General features: G+C 39.6%; 1 protein-coding gene across 1 annotated transcript in view; it reads left to right on the top strand.

Annotated features, from left to right (window-relative positions):
- Positions 1-5,948, top strand: part of B3GALT1 (beta-1,3-galactosyltransferase 1) — a 534,182-nt gene extending 528,234 nt beyond the window's left edge. The window contains exon 4 of the mRNA XM_059167119.1: positions 342-5,948. Within this exon, the coding sequence (XP_059023102.1) occupies positions 571-1,551 (981 nt within the window). The 5' untranslated portion in view covers positions 342-570 and the 3' untranslated portion in view covers positions 1,552-5,948. The remainder of the gene's footprint in view (positions 1-341) is intronic.
- Positions 5,949-14,231: the final 8,283 nt, after the last annotated feature.

The following is a 14,231-nucleotide window of genomic DNA, read 5'->3' as shown; positions in this document are numbered from 1 at the left end:
GAAAGAAGACTTCAGTGTCAGAAGATATTTAACAGCAAAAAGGTCCTTTTGTGAAGAAGGGAAAGTCTTTTCTAATTAGTGATGTTCAGTGTACTTCATGTTCCTCTGGAGTCTGTAATCTAATACTCATTAATTGGGTATGAATAAACATAAATAACCTCTATCCCGTGAAGGAAAGGGAGAATGGTCATGTCAGGAAGGTTTCAGTAGTGGTGGAAATGAATGATTACGTTTACGATTTGAGTTATCATGGGTAATTCTAACACTCTTACTATGTTTATTTGAGGATGTAAAGTGACTAAATAAATCTGAATGACAACTGTACTTTATTGATTTTGCAGAGTTAAGAGGAAGATTTATGCATCATGGAACCTTCTATCAGATTTGGAAGAAAGTAAAGGGAGCGCGGAGATGCCAGACCACCACTAAGACCCATGGACAATCCCACACTCACACTTCTCTATCGAACTTTAGGATTTATTAGTAATATGCTGCCTTTGCAAGAAGAAAACAAACTAATGCCAAGAAGGCATATTCTTCCATATTTGGAATAGACGTGCTCTCAAGACAATGGCTTCAAAGGTCTCCTGTCTCTACGTTTTGACAGTTGTGTGCTGGGCCAGCGCCCTTTGGTATCTGAGTATAACTCGTCCCACTTCTTCCTACACTGGCTCCAAGCCTTTCAGCCACCTAACAGTTGCCAGGAAAAACTTTACCTTTGGCAACATAAGAACTCGACCTATAAACCCACATTCTTTTGAATTTCTTATAAATGAGCCCAACAAATGTGAGAAAAACATTCCTTTCCTTGTTATCCTCATCAGCACCACCCACAAAGAATTTGACGCCCGCCAGGCAATCCGAGAGACGTGGGGGGATGAGAACAACTTCAAAGGGATCAAGATAGCCACTCTCTTCCTCCTGGGTAAGAACGCCGATCCGGTTCTGAATCAGATGGTGGAGCAAGAGAGCCAAATCTTCCACGACATCATTGTGGAAGATTTCATTGACTCCTACCATAACCTTACCCTCAAAACATTAATGGGAATGAGATGGGTGGCGACTTTTTGTTCAAAAGCCAAGTATGTCATGAAAACAGACAGTGACATTTTTGTAAACATGGACAACCTTATTTACAAACTCCTAAAACCCTCCACCAAGCCAAGAAGAAGGTATTTTACTGGCTATGTCATCAATGGTGGGCCAATCCGGGACGTCCGCAGTAAGTGGTACATGCCCAGGGATTTGTACCCTGACAGTAACTACCCACCGTTCTGTTCGGGGACTGGCTATATCTTTTCAGCTGATGTGGCTGAACTCATTTATAAGACCTCACTCCATACAAGGCTGCTTCACCTGGAAGATGTCTATGTGGGGCTGTGTCTTCGAAAACTGGGCATACATCCTTTCCAAAACAGTGGCTTCAATCACTGGAAAATGGCCTACAGTTTGTGTAGATATCGCCGCGTCATCACCGTGCATCAGATCTCTCCAGAAGAAATGCACAGAATCTGGAATGACATGTCAAGCAAGAAACATCTCAGATGTTAGGACTTTTACTGATGTAAATACAGTTCTTTTCTTTTTTAAGAAATGGGGCCTAGGTGTTGGTGTTTTACTGGTGTCACCAGGGGAAATGAACCGGTGTAGGGGTTTTGTAAAAAGCTTTTTGCTTTCCTCTCCTAATTTCTTTCGTGGATTGCCCATTTACAAATGTTGGGCTCTGGTCATAGAAACAATCCATGAGTTAAAAGGGCCAGATTTCAGTCTCAGGTCCTGAGGCATTGCATTTGTCTCAAAAAGCAACATCCTAACGATGGCTAGAATTTACATACCATGCATCTGAGATAAAAATGTAGTTCTGGGAAACCAAGACTTGTGGTAACGTCTTCATATCACCTCTGCAAAAATAAAAGTAAGTAACACCTTTTCAGAAATAATACAGTCAGGAAGACACGCCCGGTGTCATTATTAATACTGTGTGTGCTGTTACATTGAATTTTTACATCTCTTGCCATGTAATGTCTGCAGTATTTGCCGTCCCACCAAGAAATGAACTTAGACCTGGCAGGGAGGTTGCAGCTAAATAAATGGAAATTTAAACTTGAAAATCAAATATTCAGACAACTCTGCTTACTCATCCGAGGATTAAACCTGGTCATCGGGTGGAATGTATATAAAATGCTACTTAAAAAAATAAACAAGATTTTTTTTTTTTTTTTTTTTTTTTGGTCTTTTGAAACAAACATTATCTGGTGCCTCCAAGGAGATTTTGCCAAATGTAATCTCACCTGCTTCCCTCCAAACAGTGTTGCTAAGTGCATTTTACAGATTCTGGCTCGGGAAGGCAACATATGTAGAAGTACATTGGTAGGAGGGCAGAAAAACGATAAATTATGAGGAGACAATACAAATTTACGTATGCATTATAATTAACATAAGCAAGCTTAGCAATAGTATAAGATGCCTCTCCCACACATTTGCAAAGCCTGTGAGATAATCTTTCAATGGGCCCCAATGTTGTTGAATGCTTTAGCCCTACAGTTGATAGATGTAATATTCTAACATCAGCAACATCCAGGTACCTCTAGCAGCAATGCTGTTAGGGCCAGGAGGGGCTCTGGAAGCCCTGTGACTGAAGTTCATAGGAAACAAAGGTAGAGAAGCTTGGGATCAGTTTCTCTCGATACCATCATACGTGTTGGGTCATGTGAGCAGACATCTTAACCTTGCTGTGCTTTAATATGCTCATTTATAAAATGGATGGAAAAAACACCTACCTCACAGGTGCTGTGAGAGCAAATTGCATTTGCTAAGTATTTTGAGATCCTTAGTTTAAAAGGTGCTAATGCAATGTGTCATGCATTATGCCAAATGCTCAAATAATTAGTTACAACGATGGTCATCAGTAGTAGTAACATCATCTTAAATATAAATTCTGCCAGCATAAAGATCAAACCTGAACTATTACTGCATCTGACTCTTCTAAAACTTTGACTTTTCCCTGGATATCTTAGGTGTTTGGAGAAGCTTTGATTTCTCTATCATTTCCTCTGGTTTCGATGAGTAAGTTTTTACTTAGGTGCAATGCCTTGATTTCCCAGGGTGCTGAAAGTGAAGGCAGCTGCCTTTCTTTGGAGAGGAGCCTCTGGCTGGAAGCATATTACAATAATTGAATCACATGCTTTGCAAAATGTATTATATCCAATCGACTTAGATCTCAGGAAACACTGATCTGAATTCTCAGTAAGATCTTTGAGGGCCGGTAGAGCTAGTCCCTCTCTATCAGAAGGAGAACAGGCACCCTGCAAACCCACACATCGCACATCTTCTATTCATTAGGAAACTTCTGTTTGTTTTCATTCAAAGACAGGTCTGCAACTGAAAGAATATAACTTTTCTTTTAACCTGACCTTTCGAAGCTCCCCCTAGAAGTTGATAGCAAACAAGTAAGCAAAATGAACGCATGGAAGTCATGGCCTCTTTCTCGACAACACTGGATCTCTTATCCCCAGCCCAAAAGAATGCAATATGAGACAGGTCTTCCTGTCCTTCAATACATCCTCATCAAATAGTCAGCCGGACTGCCGAGTTTGATTGGAAAACAGCATTAGGTAGCCTGGGGAGAGATAGATCAACACAAGGTGAGCCCCTCTCTAACCCCCAACCCTCAACTGCTGTAAGTTCCAGTCATTGGAAAAATCTCATGACTTTGTACTTGGTTCACATGTCAGGCACCTAGCCGAATCGAGCTTGTGTCTTCTACTACCATCTTGCATTTACCTTATGCTCAGCCAAGCCACCTTCGTGTCAAGGAATTGCACATTATAAACATCATATATGTACATCTATGAATTGTTTTCTATGTATGTGTGTGTGTACATTATAAATAGAGCCCTAATCTTTAAAGGGAGCAAAAATCGGAGAATCATATGTCTTAAAGAACTATTTCCTAACTTTTTTATGCTAGGTAGTGCCCATGTGACAAACGTGTAAATAGTCATCAAAGACCATATGTATATATTTTAAAGGCATTTTTTTTCTCCCCTGTATGTATAGCTAGAATCTGCTTGCTATGTACATTTTCTTCTGCATGGAGCTTGATAAGGCAGGGCCATTTGTCCAGTGTTTCAATAGCCAAAAGCATGTTTGCCCTTCATTTTTTGAATGTTCAAAAAAAAAATGTTTAAGTCAAGTGATCAGGAGAAAAAGCTCTAATTTTCTACTTTTCTTAATTTTCTGGCACTGGCCAAATTATGGTTTCAATTATTTAAGCCATTTTTAAATGTATTTTCATTTCTCTTACATAAAATGTTTCAGACAGTATTATACCAGGAGTCATTCAGACAATTTTTATAAAAACCTTCTGACTGTCCCCCTACCTGTTTTGTTCATTATGCATTGGATAACAAAAGGTATCAATATTTAGTATCTGTATTCTTACAATTTCTTTTTTAAATTTATTTTTGGAAAAAAATGTTTTATCTTTGCTGGCTAGTTTGCGTGGCTTTGAGTCTTCTTATATTGGACCAAATGCCAGTCTCAACATATAATATCGTATTTTTAAATAAAGAAAATCAAAACTTGAAGATCATTTTTTGATTTGGATGAAATTCAGAAAACCCCTTTGTGTGATGATATCGGGGAAACAAACTCTTAATGGAGAAGCTAAGGAAGAAGTTTTTCGATCGAATCTCTTCTGTCAAAACACAATGGAACATTTACATAAAGCTTCTGGGATTCTTTTTCTACCTTTCCTAATACGTGGGTTTAGTCTTCTGTAAAGGTGAGGATAGTTTTTATAAGCAACCAAGTAACTTGTGAATGAAAGAAGTAATTTACTAGAAACGCTTGTTGATGATAATTGACATTTAGGTATATCGTTATATATGAATGATTGTTTATTTATGTATTTATTTGTGAGAATTGTACATACTATTTCGCCAAACGTAATCGTCTGTAAAAGTGCACTCTCCAGGTTTGTAGTACTATTTAGGGTTACATGGGTTGCCAATCAAGCTGCTAATCAGAATACTATTTTTTGTATCCATGTTATAAAACTGAAAAAATGACGAATAGATGCTGAAGATGTCTTTACATTCAGTTTCTTCACCTTCCTCTTGAAATGTAAACTGTTGATTGAAAGCACGATGCCTATGTTTAAGCCCATCTGTCATGAGGAAGATCATGGTTCCATAAAGCTGATTTTTTTTAAACCATTGGGACAAATAAACAGAAGGAGAACATGTTTTCCTCTTGGCTTCTTTTTTGAAGGAATCCCTTTGGTGGGTTGTGACCATTAAGATGAGCCCACGCCCTGTTGTTTATCACTAACCTTCTCTTCGACCTCCACGTAGGTCAGAGCTCGCATCGTCCAGACCTCATCCCAAGAGCCCGTTGCAGCTAAACACTCAACTAAGAGAGTGTTCGGTCCATAGATCACGGGCTGCTCAGGATTTAGAAAACTGGTGTCTCCCTCACCCCTTGGTGGCCTCAGGAAATTCTCTGTTTTAAATTCTATGGATTGAACATGTCAACAGATTCCAATTCAGAGAGCATTATACTGACAACGTGCTTGGTGAATTAGGACATATTAAATTCAAGGTGAAACTGTCTTTCTTAACACGTCACCCACATAGATCGCTTGGAATATTGCGTACTATAGTAAAAGTTTGCTCAGACTGGGGAAATGCTCTCCAGGCATTCTTTACAGCAGACAAATAGGTGTTCCTTGCTGAAGCCTGACTTTGTAAGCAAGAGACTAATAGCTATTGAAGAGACAAAAGCTCCTGGGGCGCCTGGGTGGCTCAGTCCTTAAGCATTAGCCTTCGGCTCAGGTCATGATCCCAGGGATCTAGCTCCAAGCTCAGCGGGAAGCCTGCTTCTCCTTCTCCCTCTCCCTCTCCCACTCCCCCTGCTTTTGTTCCCTCTCTTGCTGTGTCTCTGTCTGTCAAAATAAATATATAAATAAATAACACCTTTAAGAGAGAGAGAGACAAAACTTCCTGTTCTTATCAACCCTGAATTAGCCTAAATAGGTCTTCACTTGGGAAATTTAACTGGATTTACTACCGCTATACCTCAGAGGTCAAGCAATTAAGTCCATCAGGTGAGCTGACATACGCGAGTTAACAAAACATATCATACATGGATTTGTATTCAGTGTGATTCTTCTAAACGACCAATATCAGAGCAACGGTGTCAATGCATGGTCTTAGACCAGGAGCATTCGTGCCAAGTGAGAACTGGTTCAAAATGCAAATTCCTGGAACCTACCAGAAACTTAGGGGTGTGGCTCTGCAATCTATTTTAACAAGCCGGTCAGGTGATTCTCCAGCACGCTCAAGTTGAAAATGCTGCTCACAGGCTGGCAAGCTACCCTCTGTAAACCACTTCTAGGACTGCTACCCCCAGGCTGAGCATGGTTTCAGGATGAACATTTGCAAAGACTCAAGAAGGGGAGACACAAACATTGAACCCTAATTAAGCAACATGGTTTCCCAACGGTAAGGATTCTGCTCTTCTCGGGGCACCTGGGTGGCTCAGTTGGTTAAGCATCTGCCTTGGACTCAGGTCATTATCCCAGAGTTCTGGATCTAGCCCTGCATTGGGCTTCCGACTCAGGGAGAGTCTGCTTCTCCTTCTCCCTCTGCTCCTCTGCCTTGCTCGTGCTCTCTCTCGCTCTATCTAAATGAAATCTTAAAAAAAAATTTCTCTTCTCAGTAGATGTGTATTGCCAAAAAAGTACTTAATTATTATTTTACTATATTTTAATTTCATTAATACAGAAACTGTGGAGATCTGTTTCTTGTTATTCAGCAAGTTTATGTATCTTCAGTTTTGCCTGTTAGCCTATAAGCTTGAAGTATTTATTATCTGGTCCTTTACAGGAAAAGTTTGCCTACCTCTGGCTTACAGAAAGAGGGAGACATCTGACAAAGGTGTTACATACAAATTTCCTCCAATTGTAAATGAGAAATCACATCACTAAAGCATACTGGAATTGTTTCTACACAGACAGGGAAATGACAATGTAGTCGTGATAATGAATTGCATTAAAAACCGACAGCTGCATATATTTAAAAAATATTTCCTTTTTCTCTCTGGGTGATTTTTAAAAATTATAAAAACTTTATTCTAATTGTAACAATTATCCAGAGCTTAATTAATATATTGCTTAAAGATGTGTGGGTATTAGACCTAAGAGGGTGGGTTTCATATCGCTTGATTATCATAATTACAAGCATTCTATTTTCTCATTTACTTAATTGATTGTCAAAGCTTTCCAGATAAATTCACACTGCTGGAAGAGAATTGAATACATTTCTGAGAGGGAAAAAAAAAAAAAATGGGGCTATTTAGAAGAACGATGTGTCCCAGAAAATAATCCATGTGAGCATGAAAAATTGCCCTTGATCATATCTCCTTACCTCTTTGCTGGTTAAAATAGGCATTTTTGTGAAATGAAAAAGAAATGAATGAAAAAGTATTATTGATTCAACTACATCTATAATAATACCAGCTTCCCTGTCTGTTCGGCCAGAGATGCCTAGCACTCAAGAAAAATTTTCCATTTAGTTTTCCTTATAGAATCTATTAGTTTGGTACATTATGTCGACTATTTGTTATGCCTCTTGCAATGACCTCAGTTCTCACCTGGGGGGGAGCATGGCGTGAAAGGTGATTTATTCTCTCTCTGAGGTTTATTCCAGAGCGTTTACTCAGCAGTGGCTTCCTGCGACAGGGGGGTTTGTGATGAAGACAATTTTTCAGCAGAGACAGAGATGACCTCACCCAGAGTGAGGTGAGGCAGAAGAACGCATCAGAGACTTTCTCCCCTTGCAAAGCCTTAAATTTTCAGGGCCCATTCCTCTGGTCTGTTGTTGTTAAATCCTAACAGTAGCTCCATGAGGTGATGTCACTGTTATCTCAATAGACAGATTAGGAAACTGAGGCAACTGAGAATTCTGTAACTTACAGAGTGAGCCCGGGCCCTCTAGCTTTAAGGCTGTGTCCAGAACCAGGGCAGCATGCTGCCTCTGAAGGTAAGAACGGACACCCCAACTCCCACCACCCCCACCCCCTTCCCCGTTCCAGTGGAAGTCTGTGTAATTATTTCAATTTGCTTTCAGATTGGAAAAAAGCCCTCTCACTCTCTTTGAGTTATATTTACATACTTTAACCTTCACCCCTAAGTTTTTAAGTGTGTGAATTTTGACAAATGATACGTTCGCCATAATCCAGACACAGGGCAATCCCATCACCTCAAATTCTCTTGCCCCTCTCTGATCAGCCTCCTTCGCCAGCCCCTGGCAGTCACTGATCTCTTTCCAAACTTCTGTTTTTACATGAGATTTGCATTTTATTCCGTGGTCATCATATATAATGCTGAATATTTAGAAAAAGTTTCTTCCAATAATGCATGATGGCAATTTAGTACAAAGAAAAGGAAAAACCCACAAAGGAAGAAAATCGAAGACCAAAAAAAAAAGAATTTTTTTTAATAGTTAAATAACATGAAAGTACAGATTAAAATTCCAGAATTTTAAAGTAAACCAAGTATTGATTAGATAGTATCCAAATCTAATGAATATTAATAAGAAAGTACAAGTCAAAAATCTATAACCCCCTTCACTCCGAGTCTAGCCCAGCTCAGGAAGAACTTTACAACAGACCTCCTATCCTTCAGAACTCACACACACATTTCTGTAAAGTAGAAAGAACAATCTATAAGTTCAATTATACTTTTTTCCCTCTTGGAAGCAAAGGATCCTCCAGAGAGGCATCCATCACTTGCTAGCTCATGAAGAAGCCAAGCCCTCTCCACACTGGGGGGTGTCTCTACACTGATCTCAAGCCACAATCTATTTCTCTATTTCTGCGTCTGCCCAGGATTTCTTTCTGTGGATCTCTTCAGTGTGTGCTAGTCCGCATCTCCTTTAGGAGAAGAGAAATTCACAACCACAGGTTTCTCTTCAAACTTTATAGACCGAAATATTGCGTTAATGCGAAAAGCGTGCCATTTGTAACAATATCCTCCTCAGTCCTGCGGGCAATTCAAGCTAGAAGCAGCACGGCTGTGGGGGCAAACAGGAGCCGGGGGAGGACCCACAGAATGAGGGACACACACACTCTAGGGCAATGCTTCCCGGGTTATAATATGCCTAGTAATTACAGGGGAAAATTGTTAACATGCAAATTAGTAGTTCAGGGTACAACCAAGGTTCTTGATTTTTTTTTAAATTTTTATTTATTTATTTGACAGACAGATCACAAGTAGGCAGAGAGGCAGGCAGAGAGAGAGGAGGAAATGGGCTCCCTAGTGAGCAGAGAGTCCAACATGGGGCTCGATCCCAGGACCCCAGGATCATGACCTGAGCTGAAGGCAGAGGCTTCAACCCACTGAGCCACCCAGGCGCCCCAAGGTTCTGGTTTTCTGATAAGCTCTCAGACAATGCTGATACTCTTTCATCAAGACCCTAGCATTCAAGGGAAGATTCTTGATAAAGATACTTGCATGCATGAAGCACCTATTATCGACCAGGCTTGCACTTATTGCCTCTAAATCTTCACAAAAACTTGTTAAAAGGTACTAAGAATTAAGGTGAGGTTTTAGTCTCTAGTGCAGTCTTAGGTTAAAAATTCATTCTTTTGATTTCCCGTCTATATTTTTCTCTGAGACCTTATGGGAAAAGATTAAAGTCCTAGAAGAAGAAATACACCCAAGAAAAAAAGTGCAATGAGAGGCAAAACAATCTACTTAAGATATCATGCTATTATTTTTTTTTTGTCTAAACTGTTTTTTTAAATTATGTTCAGTTAGCCACTGTATAGTTGTATCACGTGATTATTTTGTGATACAGTGTCTAATAGCCCAATAAAAGATTCTATCTTGAAAACAAGTTGGCATTCAGGGCACCTGGGTGGCTCAGATAGTTAAGCATCTGCTTTTGGCTCAGGTCATGATCCCAGGGTCCTGGGCTGGAGCCCCATGTTGGCATCTTTGTTCAGTGGGGAGCCTGCTTCTCCCTCTCCATCTGCCTTCTACCATCCCCATTCATGCTCTCTCTCTCTCTCTCTCTCTCTGTCTCTTTCTCTGTCTGTCTCTCACTCTCTCTTTCTCTGTGGTCTACTCCCTCTCAAATAAATTAAAAATGAAACAAAACAAAACGTTGGCACTCATAGCTTAGATCCAGGTCAAAGATAGCTTCATCTTTCCACCAATCACATACTCTTACCAAGCTTAAGGTAGGAAGACTTCATAATACATAGAGAAGAGAAGGGAAGGCTATATGGACAGGCTACAGAAGTCCTGGTACTAGATCATGGATGTAACAGGAACAGAAGGAAAGCAGCCGAGAGAGAAACACCTGTATCGACTCTCTACAAATAGTGACCCCTGCACAGGCATAAATGTGACTAATCATTGTCATAGAATATGACCATACAGATTAGTAATCTGACCTCTTGAGAAGGAACAATGAACAGGGTAAGAGAAAAGAAGCTTTTTGGCATGATATCAGAAGCTAAGTGGTCCCTCCCCAAAATAAAACCCAGTATTTATTATTGGCACCATTTTGAGGTTGAAGAATCTAAAAGCCAGAGAAATTGTCAAAAATTCATGACTGGAAGGATGGTATTCAAATCCTAGGTCTTTTGACTGGAGTTCAAGTGCTTTTTTCCATTACATCCTACTGCTCTTGATACGATTCACAGTGTTGAAAACAAAAGAGAAAACTCTGGTTTTAAAGTATACATACATTTAAAGGCTTATATTACAGGGCACCTGGGTGGCTCAGTGGGTTAAAGCCTCTGCCTTCGGCTCAAGTCATGATCCCAGGGTCCTGGGATAGAGCCCTACATCGGGCTCTCTGCTCAGCAGGGAGCCTGCTTCCTCCTCTCTCTCTGCCTGCCTCTCTGCCTACTTGCGATCTCTGTCAAATAAATAAATAAAATCTTTTAAAAAAATAAAATAAAATAAAAAATAAAGGTTTATATTAGCAATATACCTAAGGCCAAATAGGCAGTCAGTGCTTGAAGTAATAAATGAGTGTAGAAGATTAGGACAAAATGAAAGAGGGGCACCTGGGTGGCTCAGTTGATTAGGCTTCTGCCTTCAGCTCAGGTCATGATCCCAGGGTCCTCGGTTCAAGCCCTGGAGCAGGCTTGCTGCTTGGTGGAGAGTCTGCTTCTCCCTCTGTTCTCACTTGCTCTCTCATTCTCTCCCTTAAATAAATAAAATCTTTAAAAAAAAAAAAAAAAAAAAAAAAAAAAAAAGATGCAGAATCCAGATTTGCAGTTAAAAGACCGTGCAAATACCCGGGACAACAGTCTCAAAATCTAGGCATAGGTTAAAAAAAAAAATAGGTTTAGAACAACCATCAGGATTACTTAATATTAAATGGCAAAACATGAGAACTGGATTTCTTTTAGGCAGAAACTCTCATCCAAGAATGCTTTTAACTGCCATAAGCAAGGTTGCCTACAGGATCCTCAGAGGGAGGGTTGTACCTCTACTTTGAATCTAGAAGTAACCTACATCAGATGTAGCCATAAATAAATGTTTTTCAACAAAAACACAAAGCACACTTGGCAAAGGCTTTGCACATGCTTTCCTATTTTTAAGGCAAACGGAGGAGGAAATGAATCCAGTAACAAAGGAAGAATCAGCCATAGAGACAGTGAGAACCTTTGAAAGAGACGGTGAACAAAGAGCAGGAAGGGAACAGAACAGTTATTCAGGGTGAGGAGAAGATGAAGAGAAATCCACCTGTTTTCAGATTATGTGGACCAAAGTTACTTGGTTTTTGCTATTATGAAAAGTACCAAGCTACTTTCCATCAAATTTTCTTCTAAGTAGAGAAGTTTAAAACAGGGAGGAGTCCCCCAGAGGGAGTTGTCAAACTGTGCTTTTTCGAAAATGCTGTTTGTCCATTCACATTTTCTTGTATATCAGCTTGATTTTTCACTTGTTTTCTGTGACTTACTTCTGCTTTATAATTATACTCAGTTGGTTCTGATGTCCATACCAGAAAGGCTACATTCTTTTGCATTAAATTTTGCAGGTGTGCTATAACTGTCCAGAGACTGGACTTGCTTGGATTTCCACAGTCCTACATTAAGTAATAAGTGAAATCCCTAACATTTTCAGTGGAGAAAGAGATTGTTGGATACTGTTCTCTCTACATTAGAAGGAGGTACAAATTGAGGTAACCTAGGTTTAAAGTCCAGCTTTAAAATCAAAATCAAAATAAAAAGATTTACATTAGCTTTCTAATAAACTGTAAAATCAATTTCAGTTGAGAAAACTATCATTTTGCTTTATTACTCTTGGGTAGATGGCAGAATATTGATGAAAGTCCATGAAGACATATTCATTCATTCAACCATTAACTCAGTATATATTTCTTGAAGGCTAACCAGGAATCAGTCACAATGTTTATTACACAATGTTATTACCAAGTGTTTATACACTTTAGGAGTGGATTGTTGAATATTCTTAAAAGTTCAAGCTTCCTTGTTATTCAAAATCATAATATATTTCTTAGAATTCCTAATTCCTGAAGGTTTTAGTGGAAGCTAGTTCACTATAGAAGAACTTGTGATCCCATGATAATCAAGCCAGCATTATTTATAGCTTCGTCCATGGAATCAGCATTTTTGTTCTTTCATGAATAAACCTAATGAATTAGAAGAGCATTGGTTAGTGTCTGTTAACTAGAAAAGAAACCTAGTAATGCATATGTAGTCCTTATGTTTAAGTCTCTCAAATACTAAATCCATTCTCATTGCAATGTAAATTGTGTCTAAGCCCCAACCTGATGTAAGAACCAGCAAATTTCACTTACATTACATGCTGATACTTCTGTTCTTCAAAACAAATGGAAGATTATACAAAACTCTGAATAGTTTTAATAATTTAAAATATATTTCTATGAAAGTAAGAGTAGATTGAATGGGGCGCCTGGGTGGCTCAGTGGGTTAAAGCCTTTGCCTTCGGCTCAGGTCATGATCTCAGGGTCCTGGGATCGAGTCCCGTATCGGGCTCTCTGCTCAGCAGGGAGCCTGCTTCCCTCTCTCTCTCTCTCTGCCTGCCTCTCCATCTACTTGTGATTTCTCTCTGTCAAATAAATAAATAGAATCTTTAAAAAAAAAAAAAAAGAGTAGATTGAATGATGGGCTATAGAATTTCCTGAAAAGCTTTGAGCAAGCAAACCTGTCCCAGCCCCCTATCCTGAGTCAGCAGCCATGTCCAATCTGTATTTACAGCTATGTATGGGCAACTGGATATGGTTTGAAATCTCCAGACCATTCAGCAATTGCCCAGCTAGGGTGAAGGCACCTCTCACTTAACTTTATTAAACTTCACAGAAATGTTCAACAAGGGCTTGTTTAAAGTCTTCTCTCCTGGGGATGCCAGGGTGGCTCAGTGGATTAAGCCTCTGCCTTCAGCTCAGGTCATGATCTCAGGGTCCTGGGATCAAGCCCCACATCGAGCCCCGTATCGGGCTCTCTGCTTGGCAGAGAGCCTGCTCCGCCCCCCTCCCCCTGTCTGCCTATCTGTCTATTTGTGATCTCTGTCTGTCAAATAAATAAATAAAATCTAAAGAAAAAAAAAAAAAAGTCTTCTCTCCTGTATCAAGGTAGCTACTCTGGGGTGATCAGTCTCCCTACATCACACCTCCATCTTACTCAACCTTCAAGACTCAAGTCAGCATTTGCTAATCAATATTTTTTATGGCCTTTCCATAACTCAAAAGAAGCATGCAGGTATGGGTAGACATAGTATGAGAGTTGTAGGGTTTCTCAAAATACAAAATCCTTCTCTAATGCATTTGATTATATCATATTGTCTCTCTAAATAGGAAGTTCACCAAATATAATTCTTAAGTCACAAATAGTTCCTAATGTCAGTCCCTTGTTATAAGAAGAGAATTTTCTGGGTCATTGTCCTTCATGTTTAAAGAGTAGATGAGCTCCTTTAGAATGGATCAGAATAATGATTACCAACCTTAGACTTTGCAGACATTATTTATCTTCTCTCAAAATCTGCTCCTGGTCCAATTTTGCTATCTCAATAATTGGGCCCATTAGCCCTAGTTCAATTTAGAAATCTGGGAACCAGCCTCATTTGATTCTAGTCTATGTCCTGCTCCAGACCATAGTTCCTATGAAGCCAGGCATCGTGTCTGCTTTGTCCATGTTGTATGTTCAGCACCAAAAACAGAGTC

Source organism: Mustela lutreola, chromosome 3 (genome assembly GCF_030435805.1).
Source record: "Mustela lutreola isolate mMusLut2 chromosome 3, mMusLut2.pri, whole genome shotgun sequence".
Classification (NCBI taxonomy): Eukaryota; Metazoa; Chordata; class Mammalia; order Carnivora; family Mustelidae; genus Mustela; species Mustela lutreola.
Note: the sequence above shows the minus strand (reverse complement) of the source record. Positions and strands in the feature narration are given on the sequence as shown.